The sequence below is a fragment of the Nycticebus coucang genome, chromosome 6, assembly GCF_027406575.1.
Source record: "Nycticebus coucang isolate mNycCou1 chromosome 6, mNycCou1.pri, whole genome shotgun sequence".
NCBI classification, from domain to species: Eukaryota; Metazoa; Chordata; class Mammalia; order Primates; family Lorisidae; genus Nycticebus; species Nycticebus coucang.
This window is the reverse complement of record NC_069785.1, coordinates 70,355,895-70,381,142: the sequence shown is the minus strand read 5'-3', so window position 1 is coordinate 70,381,142 and position 25,248 is coordinate 70,355,895. Positions and strand designations below refer to the sequence as shown.

Genomic DNA, 25,248 nt, shown 5'->3' with positions numbered 1-25,248 from the left:
AGAATTTCAGAGGTAGAAGACAAAGTTCTTGAGATAACTCAGATAGTAAAAGAGGCAGAAAAGAAGAGAGAGAAAGCAGAACGTTCACTGTCAGAATTATGGGACTTTATGAAGCGTTCCAACATACGAGTTATAGGAATTCCAGAAGGGGAAGAAGAATGCCCCAGAGGAATGGAAGCCATACTAGAGAATATTATAAAAGAAAATTTCCCAAATATCACCAAACATTCTGACACACTGCTTTCAGAGGGATATCGGACCCCAGGTCGCCTCAACTCTAACCGAGCTTCTCCAAGACACATTGTGATGAACCTGTCCAAAGTCAAGACAAAAGAAAAGATTCTGCAAGCTGCCAGGAGTAAGCACCAGGTGACCTACAGGGGCAAATCCATCAGAGTGACCGCAGACTTCTCTAATGAAACTTTCCAAGCAAGAAGACAATGGTCATCTACCTTTAATCTACTTAAACAGAACAATTTCCAGCCCAGAATTCTGTACCCGGCTAAGCTTCAAAATTGACGGAGAAATCAAATCATTTACGGATATACAAACATTGAGGAAATTCGCCACAACAAGAACAGCTCTACAGGAAATACTTCAACCTGTTCTGCACACTGACCACCACAATGGATCAGCAGCAAAGTAAGAACTCAGAAATTAAAGGACAGAACCTAACCTCCACACTGATGCAAAAGATAAAACTAAGCAATGGACTCTCACAAAATAAGACGAACAGAATACTACCACACTTATCAATTATCTCAATAAATGTTAATGGCTTGAATTCCCCACTGAAGAGACATAGATTGGTTGACTGGACTAAAAAACACACGCCATCCATTTGCTGTCTGCAAGAAACACACCTGGCTTCAAAAGACAAATTAAAGCTCCGAGTCAAGGGTTGGAAGACAATTTTTCAGGCAAATGGAATTCAGAAGAAAAGAGGAATTGCAATCTTATTTTCAGATACATGTGGATTTAAAGCAACTAAAGTCAAAAAAGACAAAGATGGTCACTTTATATTGGTCAAGGGAAAACTACAACAAGAAGACATTTCAATTCTAAATATCTATGTACCCAATTTAAATGCTCCCAGATTCTTGAAACAGACCTTACTCAGTCTGAGCAATATGATATCTGATAATACCATAATAACAGGGGACCTTAACACTCCTCTTACAGAGCTGGACAGATCCTCTAAACAGAAATTAAAGAAACATATAAGAGATTTAAATGAGACCCTAGAACAACTGTGCTTGATAGACGCATATAGAACGCTCCATCCCAAAGATAAAGAATATACATTCTTCTCATCACCCCATGGAACATTCTCCAAAATTGATCATATCCTGGGACACAAAACAAATATCAACAGAATCAAAAGAATTGAAATTTTACCTTGTATCTTCTCAGACCATAAGGCACTAAAAGTGGAACTCAACTCTAACAAAAATACTCGACCCCACCCAAAGGCATGGAAATTAAACAATCTTCTGTTGAATAACAGATGGGTGAAGGAAGAAATAAAACAGGAAATCATTAACTTCCTTGAGCATAACAACAATGAAGACACAAGCTACCAAAACCTCTGGGATACTGCAAAAGCAGTTTTGAGAGGAAAATTCATCGCTTTAGATGCCTACATTCGAAAAACTGAAAGAGAGCACATCAACAATCTCACAAGAGATCTTATGGAATTGGAAAAAGAAGAACAATCTAAGCCTAAACTCAGTAGAAGAAAAGAAATATCCAAAATCAAATCAGAGATCAATGAAATTGAAAACAAAAGAATCATTCAGAAAATTAATGAAACAAGGAGTTGGTTTTTTGAAAAAATAAATAAAATAGATAAACCATTGGCCAGACTAACGAGGAATAGAAAAGTAAAATCTCTAGTAACCTCAATCAGAAATGATGAAGGGGAAATAACAACTGATCCCACAGAGATACAAGAGATCATCTCTGAATACTACCAGAAACTCTATGCCCAGAAATTTGACAATGTGAAAGAAATGGATCAATATTTGGAATCACACCCTCTCCCTAGACTCAGCCAGGAAGAAATAGAGCTCCTGAACAGACCAATTTCAAGCACTGAGATCAAAGAAACAATAAAAAAGCTTCCAACCAAAAAATACCCTGGTCCAGATGGCTTCACTCTAGAATTCTATCAAACCTTCAAGGAAGAGCTTATTCCTGTACTGCAGAAATTATTCCAAAAAATTGAGGAAGAAGGAATCTTTCCCAACACATTCTATGAAGCAAACATCACCCTGATACCAAAACCAGGAAAAGACCCAAACAAAAAGGAGAATTTCAGACCAATCTGACTCATGAACATAGACGCAAAAATTCTCAACAAAATCCTAGCCAATAGATTACAGCTTATCATCAAAAAAGTCATTCATCATGATCAAGTAGGCTTCATCCCAGGGATGCAAGGCTGGTTTAACATACGCAAGTCTATAAACGTTATCCACCATATTAACAGAGGCAAAAATAAAGATCACATGATCCTCTCAATAGATGCAGAAAAAGCATTTGATAAAATCCAGCATCCTTTTCTAATTAGAACACTGAAGAGTATAGGCATAGGTGGCACATTTCTAAAACTGATTGAAGCTATCTATGAGAAACCCACAGCCAATATTTTACTGAATGGAGTAAAACTGAAAGCTTTTCCTCTTAGAACTGGAACCAGACAAGGTTGTCCTCTGTCACCTTTACTATTCAACGTAGTGCTGGAAGTTCTAGCCAATACAATTAGGCAAGACAAGGAAATAAAGGGAATCCAAATGGGAACAGAGGAAGTCAAACTCTCCCTCTTTGCTGACGACATGATCTTATACTTAGAGAACCCCAAAGACTCAACCACAAGACTCCTAGAAGTCATCAAAAAATACAGTAATGTTTCAGGATATAAAATCAATGTCCACAAGTCAGTAGCCTTTGTGTACACCAATAACAGTCAAGATGAGAAGCTAATTAAGGACACAACTCCCTTCACCATAGTTTCAAAGAGAATGAAATACCTAGGAATATACCTAACGAAGGAGGTGAAGGACCTCCATAAAGAAAAGTATGAAATCCTCAGAAAGGAAATAGCAGAGGATATTAACAAATGGAAGAACATACCATGCTCATGGATGGGAAGAATCAACATTGTTAAAATGTCTATACTTCCCAAAGCAATCTACCTATTCAATGCCATTCCTATCAAAATACCAACATCGTTCTTTCAAGATTTGGAAAAAATGATTCTGTGTTTTGTATGGAACCGGAAAAAACCCTGTATAGCTAAGGCAGTTCTCTGTAACAAAAATAAAGCTGGGGGCATCAGCATACCAGATTTTAGTCTGTACTACAAAGCCATAGTGCTCAAGACAGCATGGTACTGTCACAAAAACAGAGACATAGACACTTGGAATCGAATTGAACACCAAGAAATGAAACTAACATTTTACAACCACCTAATCTTTGATAAACCAAACAAGAACATACCTTGGGGGAAAGACTCCCTATTCAATAAATGGTGCTGGGAGAAGTGGATGTCTACATGTAAAAGACTGAAACTGGACCCACACCTTTCCCCACTCACAAAAATTGATTCAAGATGGATAAAGGACTTAAATTTAAGGCATGAAACAATAAAAATCCTCCAAGAAAGCATAGGAAAAACACTGGAAGATATTGGCCTGGGGAAAGACTTCATGAAGAAGACTGCCATGGCAATTGCAACAACAACAAAAATAAACAAATGGGACTTCATTAAACTGAAAAGCTTCTGTACAGCTAAGGAGACAATAACCAAAGCAAAGAGACAACCTACACAATTGGAAAGGATATTTGCATATTTTCAATCAGACAAAAGCTTGATAACTAGGCTCCATAGAGAACTCAAACTAATCCACATGAAAAAAGCCAACAATCCCTTATATCAATGGGCAAGAGACATGAATAGAACTTTCTCTAAAGACGACAGATGAATGGCTAACAAACACATGAGAAAATGTTCATCATCTCTATATATTAGAGAAATGCAAATCAAAACAACCCTGAGGTATCATCTAACCCCAGTGAGAATGGCCCACATCACAAAATCTCAAAACTGCAGATGCTGGCGTGGATGTGGAGAGAAGGGAACACTTTTACACTGCTGGTTGGACTGCAAACTAGTACAACCTTTCTGGAAGGAAGTATGGAGAAACCTCAAAGCACTCAAGCTAGACCTCCCATTTGATCCTGCAATCCCATTACTGGGCATCTACCCAGAAGGAAAGAAATCCTTTTATCATAAGGACACTTGTACTAGACTGTTTATTGCAGCTCAATTTACAATCGCCAAAATGTGGAAACAGCCTAAATGCCCACCAACCCAGGAATGGATTAACAAGCTGTGGTATATGTATACCATGGAATACTGTTCAGCCATTAAAAAAAATGGAGACTTTACATCCTTCATATTAACCTGGATGGACGTGGAAGACATTATTCTTAGTAAAGCATCACAAGAAGGGAGAAGCATAATCCTATGTACTCAATTTTGATATGAGGACAATTAATGACAATTATGTTTATGGGGGGGAAACAGAAAGAGGGAAGGAGGGAGGTGGGTGGGGCCTTGGTGTGTGTCACACTTTATGGGGGCAAGACATGATTGCAAGCCCTCTTTACCTAACATTTGCAATCAGTGTAACCTGGCTTATTGTACCCTCAATGAATCCCCAACAATAAAAAAAAAAAAAAAACATGCGAGGAGGCAACACTTCAAAACTCATTCTATAAACCCAGAATTATCCTAACACTAAATCAGATAACGACATTACAAGAAAACTAAAGACCAATATCCCTCATGAATATAGATACAAAAATCCTCAAAAAAAAAAATAAATAACAAACTGAATGCAGTAACATAGAAAAAAGATTATACATCCTGACCCTGTGGAATAATTCCAGGATTATAAAACGAGTTCGCCTTGCAAAAATACTAATATAATACTCCATATTAATAGACCAAAAGATCAAAACCACAAAATTTCAATAAAGACAAAAAAGGTATTTAACAAAATGTAATAACCTTTCATGATTAAAATACTCAATAAACCAGATATAGATGGGAATTTCTTCAACCTGCTGAAGGACAACTACCCCACATCCACTGTTAACATGATATTTAATGGGAAAAAACTCAAAACATTCCCTCTAATATTAGGAGCAAGAGAATGATGTATGCTCTCACCACTTTTATTCAACATTGTACTGTAAGTTCTAGCTAGAGTAATTAAGCAATAAAAAGAAATAAAAGGGATCCAGATTAGAAAGGAAGAAGTAAAACTGCCTTAATCTGCAGAAGACATCTAAGGCATAGAACAACATAAGGAATCCAGAAAACAACTATTTCAGTTATAAATTGAATTCAGGAAAGTTAAAAGATATAAGATTGATATAGTTCTATACATTGGCAGTGAACAATCCAAAATGATAAAAAAGTAGAAATAAATTTAACAAATAATTGCAGAATCTGTCCAGTAAAAACTATAAAAAAAAAAATAACGAAGACCTATCTAAGTTGAAAGATATCTGTCTTCACGAAGTGGAAGATTAATACTGTTAAGACAGTAGTACTTCCTAAATTGATTTACAAATTCACTGCAATCCCAATCAAAATCCCACTTGTAACTGTTTGGAGTAAAGCTCAATTTTAATTTTAAAATCCAAAATTCTTCTGCTTGGATTCTAAAATTGAAATGCAAATGCAAGGAACTCATAATACCCAAAACAATCTTAAAAAAAAAAACAAAGTTGGGCAGTACCTGTGGCTCAAGGAGTAGGGCGCCGGTCCCATATGCTGGAGGTGGCGGGTTCAAACCCAGCCCCAGCCAAAAAAATCACAAAAAACCCCTGAAAAAACCAAAAAAACAAAGTTAGGCTCGGCGCCTGTAGCTCAGCGGCTTGGGCACCAGCCACATACACCAGAGCTGGTGGGTTTGAACCCAGCCTGAGCCTGCCAAACAACAATGACAACTACAACCCCAAAACAGACAGGCATAGTGGCGGGTGCCTGTAGTGCTAGCAACTTGGGAAGCTGAGACAGGAGTTTGAGGTTGCTGTGAGCTGCAACATCACAGTACTCTACCACAGGTGACATAGCCACATTCTGTCTCAAGAAAAAAAAAAAAAAGAACAAAGTTAGAGGACTCACACTTCTCAATTTCAAAAATGATAATAAAATTACAATAATCTACAGTAATCAAGTACAAGTAATACAGGGTATACTTATACTAGTATAAGGATAGATAATTAGATTGATGGAACAGAGTTAAAAGTACAGAAATACATTTTATGATCAATTAATTTTCAACAAAGATAACAAAACAATTCAGAGGAGAAAGATAATCTTTGTAATAAATGGTGCTAGGATATAAAGATATCCACATGCAAAATGAATGAATATGGACCCAAATCTCATGCCATAAGAAAAATTAATTCAAAAAATGGACAAAGCTAAAACTGTTATAAAACTCCAGAAGTGGGTGCAAATTTTTGTGACCTTTTGGATTAGACACGTTTCTTTCATGTGACCCCCTAAAGCATAAGCAACTAAAAAAAAAAAATTCACATAAATGGAATTTCATCACATCTAAAAACTTTTGATTTTCAAAGGACATGAACAAGAAAGTGAAAAGGCAAGATGAGTACAGTGTTCTACACCTATAGTCCCAGGTATTTAGGAGGCTCAAGCAGGACCACTTGAGACCAGGAGTTCAAGATCAGCCTGTGCAACACAGTAACACCTCATCTTAAAAAAAAAAAAGTGGGAGGTGGAGCAAGATGGCAGCCGAGTAACACCTTCCCTGCATCTCTGGCTGGTGGGATCTGCCTGTGGTCATCCCTTTGAGGATACAGGGAGTCAGCAAGAAACTTCTGTACCCCCAAGAGGAGGACAAAAACAGTGGAAAACTGGCAAGTGGTTGCGTGTGTTCATTAGACCTAATCCTGCCGGCAGCCGTAAGTACAAGCAGCAGTGAGGCTGCAAACCGTAAAGGCCTTACCTGCGAACTGTTCTGGGGTTTTTGGACTTGGCACTCAGTTGAACTGCCTTGGGGAGAGCTTGAGTAGGGGTGTGGAGAACTTTGGGTATTGCCTAGGGCCCCAGACTGAGCCGCTGAGCGGACGGAGCTAATAGTGTTCAGCTGCGGGCCGCAGGGAACCATTGTGAGAGAACTGCCCGGGCAAGCTCCGCCCTCAGGGTTGCAGAGTAAGGATCGGGCGGGAGCTAGTAACTTAGTGACAGAGCAGCCTAAAGGCAGGGACTGAGCTGCCTTACAGCCTTTACCCTCAGGGGCAGAGTGAGACTGGTTTTGGCACTCTAGAGCCTGGGGCTATTGCCCTGGGTAGAGTGCCATAGCATCACAGCTCATAGCAACCTCAAACTCCTGGGCTTGGCACCGCCCAGACGTCCACAAGAGCTGCAGGGCGAACCCCGACCTGCGACCTGACCCCACCGGGCCTCGGCATACCCTGACCAGCCGCACAACCCTGCGTCCTCCATCCTGTACCCTCCCTGCCTCCACACAGGCCCACTGGTCTGGACAGGGAATCTGCTAGCTGCGTGCCCTCCGGAGCCCTCCCTGCCTCTGCGCAGAGCCCTTCCCTCAGTCAGAGACTGCTGGAGCCTTGGGCTCTCTGTGCCAAAGTCACTGAGCACCTGGCACTCCCAGAACCATGCGCATCACCTCCCACCCTGTTGCTGGATCTGGGTGTGCCACACTCCGGAGCTGCTTCCACAACCAGAACTCCCTGCCTGGGGTAGCCCTAGAGGAACTACACAGGGTCATTCCACACAAAGATCGAGCAACAATAGAGTGATCCCGCTGGGGTCTAATCTGGGAGAGACACCTCCTCAACTCGAGGACGGCCAGAGGCAATGGTGAAAAACAATCATGAGGCAAAATCAACAGAAAAACTCTGGCAATATGAATAATCAGAGTAAATCAGCTCCCCCAAGGATCAATGGGGCAGACACAGCACAAAATCCCATGCACAAACAAATAGCTGAGATGTCAGAAATCAAACTCAGGATCTGGATAGCAAATAAGACTGAATTAGAATTCCAAGCAGTGACCCAAAAGATATCTCAAGAATTCAACAAATTCAAAGACCAAATGACCAAAGATTTTGACACATAGAGACAAGAAGTTGCAGCCCTCAAAGATCTGAGAAACACAGTAGAATCCCTCAGTAACAGAATGGAGCAAGCAGAAGAAAGGATTTCTGACTTTGAAGACAAAGCTTTTGAACGCTCCCAAACTCTCAAGGAGGAAGAGAAATGGAGGGCAAAAACAAATCACTCTTTCAGAGAGCTCTGGGATAATTCAAAGAAAACCAATATTCCCCGACAGTGATGAAGTGGCTTCACAAGGCACAGAGTCTCTTCTCCATGAGATTATGAAGGAGAACTTTCCAGACATGCCAAGAGATTCTGAAATTCAGATAGCAGACAGTTTCAGAACTCCACCACGACTCAACCCAAATAAGACATCCCCCAGACACATCATAATCCATTTCACTAAAGTTAATATGAAGGAGAAAATTCTGAAAGCTGCCAGACAAAAGAAAACCATTACCTACAAGGGCAAGAATATTAGAATAACTGCAGATCTCTCTGCTGAAACCTTTCAAGCTAGAACAGGATGGTCATCGACTTTTAATCTCCAAAAACAAAATAACTTTCAACCCAGGATCCTATACCCAGCTAAACTGAGTTTCATTTATGATGGAGTAATTAAATACTTCAATGACATTCACATGTTGAAGAAATTTGCCATAACTAAACCAGCTCTCCAGGATATTCTCAGACCTATCCTCCATAAAGACCAGCGTAATCCTCCACCACAAAAGTAAACCCACCCAGAAAATTTTGATCAAACTCCAACTTCCACAGTCACAAAAGGATTAAAAATGTTCACCGGACTCTCGAAAGGCTTCTTCATATTCTCAATTAATGTGAATGGTTTAAATTGTCCTCTAAAGAGGCACAGATTGGCTGACTGGATACAAACACTCAAGCCAGATATCTGCTGCATAGAAGAATCACATCTTACATTAAAAGACAAATATAGACTCAAGGTGAAGGGATGGTCATCTATACTCCAGGCAAATGGAAAGCAGAAAAAAGCAGGCGTTGCAATCCTATTCCCAGATGCAATAGGCTTTAAACCACCCGAAATAAGGAAGGATAAGAATGGACACTTCATATTTGTTAAAGGTAATACTCAATATGATGAGATTTCAATTATTAATATCTATGCACCCAACCAGAACGCACCTCAATTTATAAGAGAAACTCTAACAGACATGAGAAACTTGATTTCCTCCAGTTGTATAGTAGTTGGAGATTTTAACACCCCTTTAGCAGTGCTGGATAGATCCTCCAAAAAGAAGCTAAGCAAGGAAATTTTAGACTTAAACTTAACCATTCAACATCTGGACTTAACAGACATCTACAGAACATTTCATCCCAACAAAACTGAATACACATTCTTCACATCAGCCCACAGAACATACTCAAAATCGACCACATCCTAGGCCACAAATCTAACCTCAGCAAATTTAAAAAAATAGAAATTATTCCTCACACCTTCTCAGACCATCATGGAATAAAAGTTGAACTCAATAACAACAGGAACCTGCATACCCATACAAAAACATGGAAGCTAAACAACCTTATGCTAAAGGATAGATGGGTTATTGACGACATTAAGAAGGAAATCACCAAATTTTTGGAACAAAACAACAATCAAGAGACGAATTACCAGAAACTCTGGGATACTGCAAAGGCAGTCCTAAGAGGGAAATTTATAGCACTGCAAGCCTTCCTCAAGAAAACAGAAAGAGAGGAAGTTAATAACTTAATGGGACAACTCAAGCAACTGGAGAAGGAAGAACACTCCAACCCCAAACCCAGCAGAAGAAAAGAAATAACCAAAATCAGAGCACAATTAAATGAAATTGAAAACAAAAGAATTATACAACAGATCAATAAATCCAAAAGTAGGTTTTTTGAAAAGATCAATAAAATAGATAAACCTTTGGCCAACCTAACCAGGAAAAAAAGAGTAAAATCTCTAATTTCATCAATCGGAAATGGTAACAATGAAATAACAACAGACCTCTCAGAAATTCAAAAAATCCTTAACGAATACTACAAGAAACTCTACTCTCAGAAATATGAAAATCTGAAAGAAACCCACCAATATCTGGAAGTATGCCACCTACCAAGACTTAGCCAGAATGAAGTGGAAATGTTGAACAGGCCTATATCGAGTTCTGAAATAGCATCAACCATACAAAATCTCCCTAAAAAGAAAAGCCCAGGACCAGATGACTTTACGTCAGAATTCTACCAAACCTTTAAAGAAGAACTAGTACCTATATTACTAAACCTCTTCCAAAATATAAAAAAAGAAGGAATATGACCCAACACATTCTACGAAGCAAACATCACCTTGATCCCCAAACCAGGGAAAGACCCAACAAGAAAAGAAAATTATAGACCGATATCACTAATGAATATTGATGCTAAAATACTCAGTAAGATCCTAACAAATAGAATCCAACAACACATCAAAAAAATTATACACCATGACCACGTGGGATTTATCCCAGGGTCTCAAGGCTGCTTCAATATACGTAAATCTATAAATGTAATTCAGCACATAAACAAACTAAAAAATAAGGACCATATGATTCTTTCAATTGATGCAGAAAAAGCTTTTAATAATATCCAGCATCCCTTCATGATCAGAACACTTAAGAAAATTGGTATAGAAGGGACATTTCTTAAACTAATAGAGGCCATCTACAGCAAACCCACAGCCAATATCATATTGAATGGAGTTAAATTGAAATCATTTCCACTTACATCAGGAACCAGGCAAGGCTGCCCACTGTCTCTATTGCTCTTTAACATTGTAATGGAAGTTTTAGCCATTGCAATTAGGGAAGAAAAGGTGATCAAGGGTATCCACAGAGGGTCAGAAGAGATCAAACTTTCACTCTTCGCAGATGATATGATCGTATATCCGGAAAACACTAGGGACTCCACTACAAAACTTATAGAAGTGATCAAGGAATACAGCAATGTCTCAGGCTACAAAATCAACACCCATAAATCTGTAGCCTTTATATATACCAACAATAACCAAGCCGAAAAAACAGTCAAGGACTCTATTCCTCTCACAGTAGTGCCAAAGAAGATGAAATATTTGGGAGTATACGTAACAAAGGACGTGAAAGATCTCTACAAAGAGAACTATGAAACTTTAAGACAAGAAATAGCTGAAGATGTTAACAAATGGAAAAACATACCATGCTCATGGCTGGGAAGAATCAACATTGTTAAAATGTCTATACTACCCAAAGCAATATATAATTTTAATGCAATTCCTATTAAAGCTCCATTGTCATATTTTAAAGATCTTGAAAAAATAATACTTCGTTTTATATGGAATCAGAAAAAACCTCGAATAGCCAAAACATTACTTAGCAATAAAACACACAGCAGGAGGAATCACGCTACCAGATCTGAGACTGTACTACAAATCGATAGTGATCAAAACAGCATGGTATTGGCACAAAAACAGAGAAGTAGATGTCTGGAACAGAATAGAGAACCAAGAGATGAATCTAGCTACTTACTGTTATTTGATCTTTGACAAGTCAATTAAAAACATTCAGTGGGGAAAAGATTCCCTATTTAACAAATGGTGCTGGGTGAACTAGCTGGCAACCTGCAGAAGATTGAAACTAGACCCACACCTTTCACCATTAACTAAGATAGACTCTCACTGTACAAAAGATTTAAACTTAAGACATGAAACTATAAAAATACTTGAATAAAGTGCAGGGAAAACTCTTGAAGGAATCGGCCTGGGTCAACATTTTATGAGGAGGAATCCCCAGGCAATTGAAGCAGTATCAAAAATACACTACTGGGACCTGATCAAACTAAAAAGCTTCTGCACAGCCAAGGAACACAGTAAGTAAAGCAAGCAGACAGCCCTCAGAATGGGAGAAAATATTTGCAGGTTATACCCCCGATAAAGGTCTAATAACCAGAATCCACAGAAAACTCAAACGTATTAGCAAGAAAAGAACACATGATCCCATTTCAGGGTGGGCAAGGGACTTGAAGAGAAACTTCTCTAAAGAAGACAGATGCATGATCTACAAACACATGAAAAAAAGCTCATCATCCATCGTCATCAGAGAAATGCAAATCAAAACTACTTTGAGATATCACCTAACCCCAGTAAGAGTAGCCCACATAACAAAATCCCAAAACCAGAGATGTTGGTGTGGATGTGGAGAAAAGGGCACACTTCTACACTGCTGGTGGGAATGCACACTAATACATTCCTTCTGGGGGGATGTTTGGAGAATGCTTTAGAGACCTAAAAATAGACCTGCCATTCGATCCTATAATTCCTTAACTAGGTTTATACCCAGAAGACCAAAAATCATAATATAACAAAGACATCTGTACCAGAATGTTTATTGCAGCCCAATTCATAATTGTTAAGTCATGGAAGAAGCCCAAGTGCCCATCGACCCACGAATGGACTAGCAAATTGTGGTACATGTATACCATGGAATATTATGCAGCCTTAAAGAAAGATGGAGACTTTGCCTCTTTCATGTTTACATGGATGGAGCTGGAATATATTCTTCTTAGCAAAGTATCTCAGGAATGGAAGAAAAAGTATCCAATGTACTCAGCCCTACTATGAAGCTAAATTACAGCTTTCACATGAACGCTATAACCCAACTATAGCATAAGAGTATGAGGAAAGGGCCAAGGAAGGGGAAGGGAGGAGGCAGGTTAGGGTAGAGGGAGGGTAATGGGTGGGGCCACACCTACGGTGCACTCTAGAATAGGTACAGGCGAAACTTTCTAAAGGCAGAATACAAATGTCTACATATAATAACTAAGAAAATGCCATGAAGTCTACATTGAACAGTTTGATGAGAATATTTCAGATGGTATATGAAACCAGCACATTGTACCCCTGGATTGCACTAATGTACACAGCTATGATTTAACAATAAAAAAATAAATAACAAAATAAAAAAAAATTTTTTAAAAAGGGAAAAGACAACCCACAGACTAGGAGAAAATATTTGCAAATTCTCCATTTGATAAGAGCTAGTACTAGAAATATGTAAAGAACTCTTCAATAACCCATGTAAAAAACAGACAAAGAATTTGAATACACATTTCTCAAAAGAAGATATATAAATAACCAAAAAGCATATGAAAAGATGGTCAACATCATTAGTCATTAGAGAAATAACCAATAAACACATGAAAAGATGTTGAGCACTATTAGTCATTACAGAAATCTACATTAAAAACAAAATGAGATACCCACCAGGAGATTTCACACCCAGCAGGCTACAATAAAAAAGATACATAATAACAAGTTTTGGCAAAGATATGGAGAAATTGGAACACACGTACAGTGCTGATGTGAATGCAAAACCGTATAAAAGGGAATGGAACAGTTTGGCAGTCCCTTAAAAAGTGAAACATAGAGTTACCATATGAACTAGAAATTCTACTTCTCAGTACATATACAAGAGAATTAAAAACATATGCCCAAATAAAAACTTGTATGCAAATGTACAGAGTAGTACTATTCAGCAGTATGCAAAAAATAGAAATATCCCAAATGCCCATCAACTAATGAAAGAATAAAATGTGGCATGGCCAATAATGAAATGTTATTCAGTGATACAAAAGAAATTAAGTTCTCATACATGCTAACTCATGGATGAACCCTAAAAATATTACAATAAGTGAAAGAAGCCGGACAAAAAGGTCACATATCGTAGGACTCCATTTAAATGACATGTCCATGGAGACAGAAGGTAAACCAGTGGTTGCCAGGTAACAGAGGAAAGAAGGACTAGGGATGAGTCCAAATGGAGAAAGAGAGTGAGTCCACATGGGGAGAGGGTTTCTTTCTAGGGGTGGTAATAAATGTTTTGGAATTAGTAATGATAGTTGCATAACCTTGTGAACATGTTAAAAAACCACTGAATTATACACTTTAAAAGGTTGAATTTCATGATACTTGAATATTTCAATAAAAAGACTTTAATATGACTGAAAAATTAAAGACTTCAAAGAAAAAAATGATGACAGTTATAACATATGCTTCTATGAAGTCACTTACCCTGTCAGTCTCCACAACTGTTATACTACCCATAGGTTGTAAAATTTTTTAATTCTCGACATTTACAATAACTAAGCACACATTATATATCTCATAGTGTCAAGGTATCAACATTGGATCATTAAAAAGTCTTGCTGGGCATGAACTAATTGTTTTGATAATATGCTGAGACTTCTCTCAAGAAACTTACATATACTTTTAAAAGTTTCATTTTAATGGACTAGATACTAAAAAACTGAATATGTAAAATTTAAAGACTGCTTGTATTTAAAATGGATATAACAACAATGTTGACATCATTGCATAAGAAGCCCAGATTTAAGTTCTACCATAATATTCAGATCAAGAAAGAGCTACCAAACTAGGAATGAATGAAAAATACAGAATAAAGGAAAGGGCTAATGTCCAAAGAAAACTAAACACATCTTGGCTAAACAGCTCTGTTGAAAAACAATTTCTTATCTTGCAATTAAGAACTGATTTCTTTCTGAAAGACACAGGACATTAGGTTAATAGATTTCTTTAAAAGAAAATCTGTTTTGGCTATTGGAACATTAAAAGAACAGAACATCTGTTTTTACAAGTAAAGACAGATTGCATAGAAGAATCAAATATCAAATCACCAATTAGACTAGCATTTAATCTGTTCTATTTAAATTTTCAATAAAAGTAAATGAAAGTTACATTCTTAAAATTATAGCTCAGCTATAAATAATTAGCACCAGAAACCCCTAACACTAAGATAATTTTAGACTAGAAAGGAGGTAATTATTAGCATATTTTAATTATTTTTTAATTGTATTTGACCAAAATGAAGTTTTAAAGCATTCTATATTCCAAAAATCATTTTAAAAGTATTGTATAAGGGAAAACTCACCATCCATGAATTCTGTACATATTGAAATTCTGTTTTCTACAAAAAATGCCCCATAAAATCCTATGATATATGATGAATCACACTGTAACAAAAATGAGACAAAAGTAATTATAAACCTATAAACCAATTACTATAGGCATGTTTTACCAGTAGAACAACCAAAAAAAAATAAAATTACCTTATAAAGAATTTCCAATTCAGACATAATTTGCTTCTGAAGTTCCAGTGTAATATCTAATAATATGACCTAAATATAGAAAGATATTAACATTCAAACATTTGTTCACCTGCACGTTTTATTTTTAATTTTTTAATATAATTGTAAAGTTTTATTTATTTTGCTTTCTTGTTATTTTGCTTCCATTTCCTGGTGAAAAGATGTGTACCTTCAAATTAAATATGGCTATAATCACCATGAAATACAACAACTAAAATATATGGTGGTTCCTTTATTCATCTCCCCTTCCCCCTTCCCACCACTATAGTCCAAAGTAATATAAACTGTATCCACATCTTACAAAAGATGTTACAAAAGTGGGGGGTTACAAAAGTGACTGATGGGACCAAAGAAAAAGCCAGGTCTCAAAGGTCAGCATTAATGGCTTTAAAAGTCAGTTAAGTTATAACACTCTTAATTCATGTACCCTATTTTGGCCACATTGGTTATTTTCAAAAGAGAAAGTCAAGAATGACCCTCAAACCATTAAAAAAGAACTGCCTTGTGATTCGGACACTGGGTGACAAACATAGAATAATGAGTAAAAATGATGTTTAAAATGGGGTTTTTAGTTAAAGAGTAATAAGGAGCTTTAAAAATATATCCAACTTTTCATTTTCTTCCAGTAGAGTCACATTCTTTTTCCCGATACTATTACAGAATGTTGGAGCTTGACAGAATCTCATTTCCTCTTAACTCTCTTCTCTGAGAGAGAAGGAAACCAAGATTTCTCTCAGATGCTGTCTGATTCTGTCTCATGTGCTTTCCAGTACTTCCTGATGCTTTATGGTTTTCCTGAAAATATCAACCATGGAGTCAGATTTGTAACACAGAAATGTAAAATATTAATAAATTTATCTTGAACAATAAATTCTAGTTTATTTTAACCACTTATTTTTAAAAAGACCATACCATTTAGATTTTACCAAGTACTTTAGTGAAACTGGCTCAAAAGAAATTGTTTTTTACTTTAAAAAGACAGTAATAAGAATAAAATAGAAGTCAATTTTAAGATCAGTGGCAGAGTTTCTGACTCCATAGACTTTTCCAGATAAAAACTCAACATTCAGGATTACTATGATAGTTGAATAGTTATGCACCATTCAACATTGAATTACATTTTGTATTACAACTATAGAATCATACAGGAAAAAAAAACAAATTATGAATTGCAAACTGCAGAGAGAGTAAGGAAATAAAAAGTCAGTTCTAAAATATGCATTTTATAGCAGTGACATCGACTTAAGGGTGGGGAGGGTGAAATAAAGGTATAGCCTGTTACTATCAAGAGTTTGCTTTACAGTTATTTAAAAAAGCTCTCACTAAACCAGACTGGACGTTTAATACAAAACTGCCAAGAGACATATAAACACTTTTCCTGGTCAATAGTCATTTGCCGACAATATTCAGTTATGTTTTTGTTCCTGTATAAAACTTAGCAACAAAATTCATTTGCGGTTGGTTCAACTTTAGGCCAAAAATATTAATATTACAGCTATTCACACACTATGTCAAGTATAGGGAATCTTTCACCCCCCGAAACTCTGCTAAAATGAATGAAGTTATCATTGACTTTAAAGTAGAGACCCTCAACCCTGGCCTCATTTTTAATACCTAGGACACTTTAAAAAAATCCAGATGCACAGGTTATACCTCAGAACAGTGGAATCAGAACCTCTGAGGTTAAGCCCACATACTTATATTTTTAAAAAGTTCTCAAGTAATTTTTAACTCACAGTAGGTTGTGAACCACTTATTTAAGGTTTCAAACATGCCACTTACTCAGAGCTAAGATAGATAATCGCTAAGATATTTTTCATCTCCAGGCCACCAACCTAGAAATAACATGATTCCATATGGCTAGCCAAAACCTTGGAATTAACCCAACCTACTGGTTGTGAACATATCATTCCCTTGATCAAGAACTTTCATTGGGTTCCCATGAAGTTAAAACTCTAGTATGACATTCAAGGAATTCTTCCACAATCTAGCTCAACTTGTCACAGTGTGCCAAGTAAGTGACATGGGATTTAATTAATGTGCTCCTTACAACTGGAATCCTATACATAAGAAGCTGTTTCTAGATGTAAGAAAGGGATTGTTTGATTTCTAATTACTGGATTTAAAACCAAAGACATAAATACCAAAATAAAAAAGAAATGCCGTGCTGACCTAAAATGTCGCACAGAATACTCTATTTGTGGAGCTAACCTACTGCACGCACTCTAATTAGCAATCTGTTAGTATGCTACATACAGTCTAGAATAGTAGAGATTACATAATGTCGGAAAAGTGAATAAAGCAATTTCTGGGAACTTGAGAAGGAAAGTAAAATTCACCTTAAAAATACCTCTACTCAAATGCTCTCTATTTTCTGGGAGACTTGGCACTCTGGGTGGAAGGTTAATTCTGCTTCCCTTGGGCCTTATTGTGAGTGAGCTTTAAAACTACTAAAAATAAGTCCAATTCCTTATTTGAAGGCACTGGCAAAAAAGCAGGGCAAATACTAATTTTCTTCTTGAAGTATGAGGAAAGTGTGGACTCTCTGAGTCTCTGTTATTTTCTTTCTCCTTAGGAAGCGCTTAAGGTTTCAAACTGGAGGGAATTTGAATATGAAGCATTTCATGGGGAAAGGGTTAAGCGAGAAACTGAAATACCTGAGTGCCTTTCCACTGCTCTCCACTACACCTCCAGGACAAATAAGGATGAGTTGTCAAGTTAAATATAAGCAGTCAAGTGACTGAATTATAATTTACTCTGTGCTCAATTTAAATTAGTGTGAGGCTATTAAAATATACAGTATAAATACGGCAATTCATCACAAGCTGTCATGGATGACTTCATTTATTTGCTGGAGTGGCACATGCTCCACTAAAGGGAAGGAGAGCAAAATCACAGGTCAAATTAAGCCGCTATTCTGTTTTAATTCACTTATTTAATCTGTGGCGACATAATTGTCTTCTACAGTATGTACAACTCAGAAAGGAAATTTGGGAGGATTACAGTCAGTATACAAATGATTAATCAAATGGTCCATTTAAATGCTAGTTTAAAAGCAGCAGAAACCCAGAGCAGTCAAAGAATGATAATCAGCACATGCTCTATACAATGTTAAAAATTTTCCTATTAAATGGACTTTTCCCAATTAGAAAACAAACAAGACTGGGAAATCTTTTAAATCCTCCAAGCATTACTACTTGAAAGATTTTATAGAATACATTAATGGTATAATACAAAAAGGTTTTGTTTGCAAGATGGCTAACTGTATTTTTATTTGTTTTCTGCTCTACTTATTTGCAATTGTCTTGCCTACCTACACCAAACAAACAAAAAGCTTGGTGGAGTTACATGCAGTCATATTCAAACAGTTATCTTTAAAATGTGATTAGCATCATTTTCAAAATGCTCTACGAGGCACAGATTTTCTAAATTCAATGGTATAGAATAAAAATTCAAGGTAATTTTATCTTCCCCAAATTCAACTTCCTTTTAAAATATCTGAAACAGTATCTTCCCACTTCTGAAGTCTAAAAAGGGAAACATAGTAATATGCTTTTTATGTCTAATAAATAACGTTTAAAAGCATAAGAAAATCAGAAGAGAAAACTAACAGATTTTCAAGGACTCTCATCTAATTGTTCCTACAGACACTCAAAGTGTGGGTCCAACTGACCACCTGACTTGGGAAATTAAATTTCCCTCATCATCCTATGCAGGCACCAGAACCCTGCAGGTGATTCTGTTTAGGCAAGGACTGTGATTTGCTGCTCTTCACAACCCCTCTGTGACACCAGGCAACCCCATTTCACAGCTGAGGTCACTGAGAGGTTCAAGTGACATGCTTGAAGTCACACAAAAGTCAGGAGAGGGTCAGGAAAAGATCAAATACACTTCTAACTCTTAACCTTCCATTTCACCCTTTAATATAAAAAAAGCTGAGAAATATTCTGGGTGAGAGCAATGATCCATACAAAGAACACTATAAGATATTTTGTATGTGAGCTGAACCTGCTTTCAAGATGTTACTTCAAAAGATGAATGAACTAAAGAACGTACAAAAGAATAAAAATTCATTCAACAAATTATGTACTTAACTCTTACTTATTATGTGTAGTTCTCTGTACTAGGCCTTATATAGAAGATTATGCAGAAATCAGTAAGGCAAGAAGATAATTAGGTCTATTCCCCACAAAGAAATTTCAATACAATAGGGGAAAGGTACAAGTATACTAATAGCAAAATACAGTATGCAATAACACCCTTAAGAAACACATATGGAGAATTCTAGAAAGGTTCAAAGAAGAAAATGAGTGAGAGATATACCATATGTGACAGGGCTTATCCAGAAAAGTGGAATGGAGGAGCAGGCTTTTGAACTGATCCTTGAAGAAAGGATTAATGATTTTGTTAGCTGTTAAAGATTTTGATAGCTGGAGATACAGGTGAAAGCATCCTCATTAGAGAAGAATACAAGAATCAAAGAGGAAGTGAGAAAGTACTTGGCAATGAGTTCAACTTAAATACAACATAAGATAGTATTATAAAAGCAGACTGATGACATACTGTGGAGGATCTTGAGTTCTACCTTTCAGAGTTTTTAGTTTATTTGGAAAGAGACATGAAGCCTCTGAAGACTCCTGAAGAAGGGGAGGTATGACCAGAATTAAGCTTTGGCAAGCTGAATCTGAGAATGGTGGGCAGCAATGGCATGGGGTCTGAATACTTAGGACAAGACTGCCCGGTTCCAAATCCAGGTTCCACTACTTATTGTGGGACCTCAGGCAAGCGATTTAACTTCTCGGTACCTCTGCTTCTGCATCTGTAAAATGGGGATCAATAATGGTAACAAAAGCTTATTGTAAGGAAAATGTATATAAAGTGCTTAGCACAGTATAAATCATTAATAAATGGTTCTGTTTACTGACAGAACAGTTCAAAAGCTAGTCGACATGTCTGAAAAAGTCAAAACAAACATCTGGATTAGGGCGGTGACGAGAAAGGAAGAGATACAGAGAGAGAGAGAGAGAAATCAACAGGCTTCTTAGCAGTGGACATTAGCCAGAACAGGACAGTGATCCTGAGGGGTAAAAAACAAATGAGCTGAGTCCTATCGACAGAGGTTCTATGCTCCAGCGTAGAAAGTGGAACCAGTCATCTCCCTAAGACAGAGCTGGGAGTCTGAAAAGACCAGGGCAACTATAGGACCAGAGGGTAGACAGCTGATAGAGGGACTGAGGGAGAGCTCCAGAAATCTGCAGAGGGGGCCCTGTAGTCTTTACCTGAATAATAATCAGCAACAGATGATAGGAAATTACCTGAGGCTGGAAACAAAAACACCAGAAAGGACCAGAGGAAACAATCTCCAGACCAACACTGGGCAGGAAGAACATGTGTTTCCAACAGGCAGGGTGGAAAATCTCTTAAATCTAGGTACCCTGGTAGCATATTCAGAAGAGTACTCTCTTAGTTGCATGGGGAAATGTAATCCTAATTCAGAGGTGGGGAACCTTTTCATGTTGGAAGGCTGAATTAATTTAGTTATAATCAGGTGGGTTCAACAGCTTACACCTACAATCCTAGCACTCTGGGAGGCCTAGGCAGGTGGATCACCTGAGCTCAGGAGTTCGAGACCAGCCTGAGCAAGAGTGAGATCCCCATCTGTACTAAAAATAGAAAAACTAACCTGGCATTTTGGGTGACACTGATAGTCCCAGCTACTTGGGAGGCTGAGGCAAGAGGATTTCTTGAGCCTAAGAGTTTGAGGTTGCTGTAAGTTATGATGCCATGGCACTCTACCCAGGGTGACAGAGTGAGACTCTGTCTCAAAACAAAAAAAAAAATTTAGCTGTAATCAAATAAGGCCACATTCAAGAAACTTCAATTAGATATACTTAAAATGTATATTTTTTGTAAAAATCTTACTTCTATGTACTTAATAATTTCAAAAAATGAAAACTATTTGTTAATTTTAAAGTTAACTAACCTTGTATTGACTTTGTTCTGCCTTTTTTATTTTGAGACAGAGTCTCACTATGTTGCCCTTGGTAAAGTGCTGTGGTGTCACAGCTCACAGCAACCTCAAACTCTTGGGCTTAAGCAATTCTCTTGCCTCAGCCTCCCCAGTAGCTGGGACCACAGGTGCCCACCACAATACCCAGCCATTTTCTTGTTGCAGTTGTCAATGTTGTTTAGCTGGCCCGGGCTGGGCTGGAACCCGGTGCATGTGGCTGGTGCCACAACCACTGTGCTACAGACGCCAAGCCCTGTCTGCTTTTTATTGGAAAGCATATGAATATTTGGTTACAGTATAGAGGTCCACAGTTTTGGCTGATCCCCTAAATGGGTATCAGTCATCTGAGACCTTAAGGGTGCCTTGTTTTGGGTTAGGTTGGAGCATGCAGATTTACAGCAATAAGTGGTTGAAAAGCAAGAAAGCATTTTGGGGGCACCTTTGCCAAAAGTGTAGATAGTCTGCATTTTTCAATATATCAATGGGAACTTTCTTAGTATCAAACAATGACTTTAAAATGTCATCTACTAAGAGCTCAATCAATTCCATCTGTAGTTCTTTAGGTGCCTTGGTGATATCAACTAGGCGAAGATGAAATGCTAATTTGAGTGTGATGTCATGATTCTCAAAGTCAGAGAACTTTTCATTGTATCCTCCAATTAAGGTCTGTAATAGCTATGCATTTATCAAAGGATTCGCATACATCCTCCTGCTGATCAATAACCTTTGCTAACAGATAAAATGTTCACCTGGAGGAGCATTCAAAAGGAATTTTCCTTTTGAAGAAGTGTATTGAAAAATAACTTTTTTGAAATGGATTTTTTTTTTTGCCTGGTATCATATATAGACTTACAGACTTAGCTTTACCTTGCAAAGAAATATTCATTTTTATTTGACATGATATCACACAAAAATGCTACATTCCTATAGAAATCTTCTTCAATAATTAACACTACTAATTCTGTTCTCCATAAAATTTAACTATCTGTTCTCATAGAGATAAAATTTTGGCTAACACCTGTCCTTGCAATAGTCAATGCACTTTAGAATGAAACTTTATGAGTTGTTTCAAAGGAACCATGTCCAGGTCTTACTGCTGCTTGAAAACCTGTCTTTGCTTTTACTTTCTATCTTTTAATTTCTGTAATAAAACCTTCCCTGCCTCTATCTCTAATTTAAAATATTTGTGGCCCTTATGAGTGTTATAATGCTGATGAGCACTGAATTTCTTCAATGTTGATAATGCAGCATCACAAAGCAAGTAAATCATCGTATCTTTAGCAGAAAGAAGATAATTATTACAATTCCAATCCTCATTTAAAAAGTCCGTTCTCTTTCTTTATCATTTTCTGGGTCTTCTTTGACATGATGGCTGTTAAGCAATCAGAATTAAAAAATACTGTCGAGCTGTTCAACTATTCACAAATTCACTTCAAACAGGAACACAGCACATGGCTGTCAAAAGCTGGTGACAGACTGGTGTACTCAGCCTCCATAAACTCTCACCAGCAGCCTCAGCAGTACTGGTGTCAGTCGAGAGCAGAAGTTAGAACTACATCGTGAGCATAGCACCCATCAACTGAGCCTTTGTGGCTTACTAATTGTGCCAGTCAATCTGGGAGGATTATTTTATTAAAACTTATTTTATTCTTTGGTGTTTTAAATATACTCATTTAAAAAATAAAATATAAGGCTGGGTGCAGTGGCTCACACACTAATCCTGGCTCTCTGGAAGGCTGAGATCAATGTATTGCTTGAGCTCAGGAGTTTGAGACCAACCTGAGCAGGAGTGACACCCCATCTCTACTAAAGATTGAAAAACTGAGGCAAGAGGATCACTTAAGCCCAGGAGTTCAACCTGGGAGCTATGACACCAAGACACTATACCCAGGGTGACAATCAATATGACAAACAAAAATGTATTAATAAGAATAAAAGGATTTGTTCTATAAAATTTGGTTTCAGTCAAAAGGCTATACTTAAGGACCTAGGAGGCCACAGTTTCCCTATCCCTTTTCTAGGCTAACCGCTGAGCTGGTCCTGTCTAATAAAGCTTAAAAGCAAGTCTTAAAGGGTTCAAATTATTTCAAAGTCACTCCATAGCATTTCAGAATAAAACTCAAGGATATTTATAGAAATGCAAAAATATCTAGCACCTATAACACATGACTGACATCCAATATAAAATTATAAGGTATGAAAAAAGCAAAAAGTGAAACCAAAAATGAGGAGAAGGAATTAGTCAAACTGACCCAGAAATGGCATATATGATAGAATCAGTAGATAAAGCCATTGTTTCAAGTGTCCGAACAATGTTCTATACATTCAAGGAGGTAGTACAGGAAAAACTAACCACATTAAGTGTAAACAGAAAAGATATTTAAAAAGCTATCCAAACTTCTAAGGGTAAAAAGGACAGTGTCTGAAATACACTGGATAGGAGTAATGAATTAGAAGATACAGAAGAAAAGATCAGTGAATTTGAGGATACAGTAATAGAAACTATCCAAAATGAAACACAGGAAAAAAGACTAAAACAAACAATAGAGCATCATTGTACTGTAGGACTACCTCAAATGATCTAAAATATATGCAGCTTAAGTTTCCAAAAGCAATTCTGAAAGTAATCAGAGAAGAAGCTAGTTCTAATATATAGAGTAACAAAGTTTAAAAAAGGCATTTCACTTTTCATTGGAAAGAATACAAGTCAGAAGACAATGAAACAAAACCTTTAAAATACTGAAAGGGTGGTTAACTTAGAATTCTATATGCAGCAAAAATAAAAACATCTTCCAAAAATGAAACTGAAATATACACTTTTACAGATTTACAAAAGCTGTGAGAATTCATTACCAAGCGACCTGTACTGTAAGGGATATAAAAGAAAGTAAGTTCTTCAGACAGAGATATAATAATACCAGATGAAATTTGTATTACACAAACAAATGAAGAGTACTGGAATTAGTAAATACATGGATAAGCATAAAATACGACTTTTCTTTCTTCCCCTCCCACCCCGAGACAGTCTCATTATGTCACCCTCAGTAGAGAGCTGTGATGTCACAGCTCACAGCAACCTCAAACTCTTAGTTAAGTGATTCTCTTGCCTCAGCCTCCCAAGTACCTGGGACTACAGACGCCCGCCACAACGTCCAGCTATTTTTTGTTTACAGCTGTCATTGGGCACCTGCCCAATGCCTGGCTATTTTTGTTGTTGTTGTTGTCGTCATTGTTGTTTGGCAGGCCCGAGCCGGTTTCAAACCTACCAGCCCCAGTGCATGTGGCTGGCGCCCTAGCCACTGATCTACAGATGCCAAGCCAAAATACAACTTTTCTTACCACTTAAATGTCTTTAAAAAATAACTAAAGCAAAAATAGTACCATATTTTGGGGTTTATAACACGAGGATATAAAATATATGACAATAACACAAAGTCTGAGATGAGGGATGTGAAAATATACTGTTGTTAGGTTCTTAGACTATAAACTAGTACAATATTATTTACATAGGGAGACTATGACAAGTTAAAAATGTATACCATAAACTCTAAAGCAGCCATTGAAAAATGCATATAACAAACAGGCAGAACAAATAGAAAATAAACAGCAAAATGACAGATTTTAATTCAACCATATCGGTAATCTGCTGAAATGCAAATAGCTCAATATCCTAATTAAAAAGCAAACATCATCAGATTAGATTAAAAAGCATGACTCAACTATATGCTCCCTATGAGAAATCCATTTTAAATATAAAGACACAATAGGTTAAAGTAAAAGGCTATATTATGCTAACACTAGTCACAATAAAGCAATATTAATGTCAGACAGTATAAATTTCAGAATGAGGAATATTACCACTGATAAAGAGGGTCAGTCACTTTATAATGATAAAGGGGCCAAT

General features: G+C 37.1%; 1 protein-coding gene across 9 annotated transcripts in view; it reads right to left on the bottom strand.

The window, feature by feature from the left end:
* The window catches only part of MAP2K5 (mitogen-activated protein kinase kinase 5), a 316,347-nt gene that overhangs the window by 193,604 nt on the left and 97,495 nt on the right, over positions 1-25,248 (bottom strand). For all 9 annotated transcript variants that reach the window (XR_008380627.1, XR_008380628.1, XM_053594066.1 and 6 more), the window contains exons 10-11: positions 15,296-15,364; positions 15,118-15,199 (exon numbers count right to left, since the gene is read on the bottom strand). Coding sequence is in view for 7 of the 9 variants with exons in the window: in XM_053594066.1 (XP_053450041.1) it covers positions 15,118-15,199; positions 15,296-15,364 (151 nt within the window). In the remaining 2 variants the exon portion in view is untranslated. The remainder of the gene's footprint in view (positions 1-15,117; positions 15,200-15,295; positions 15,365-25,248) is intronic.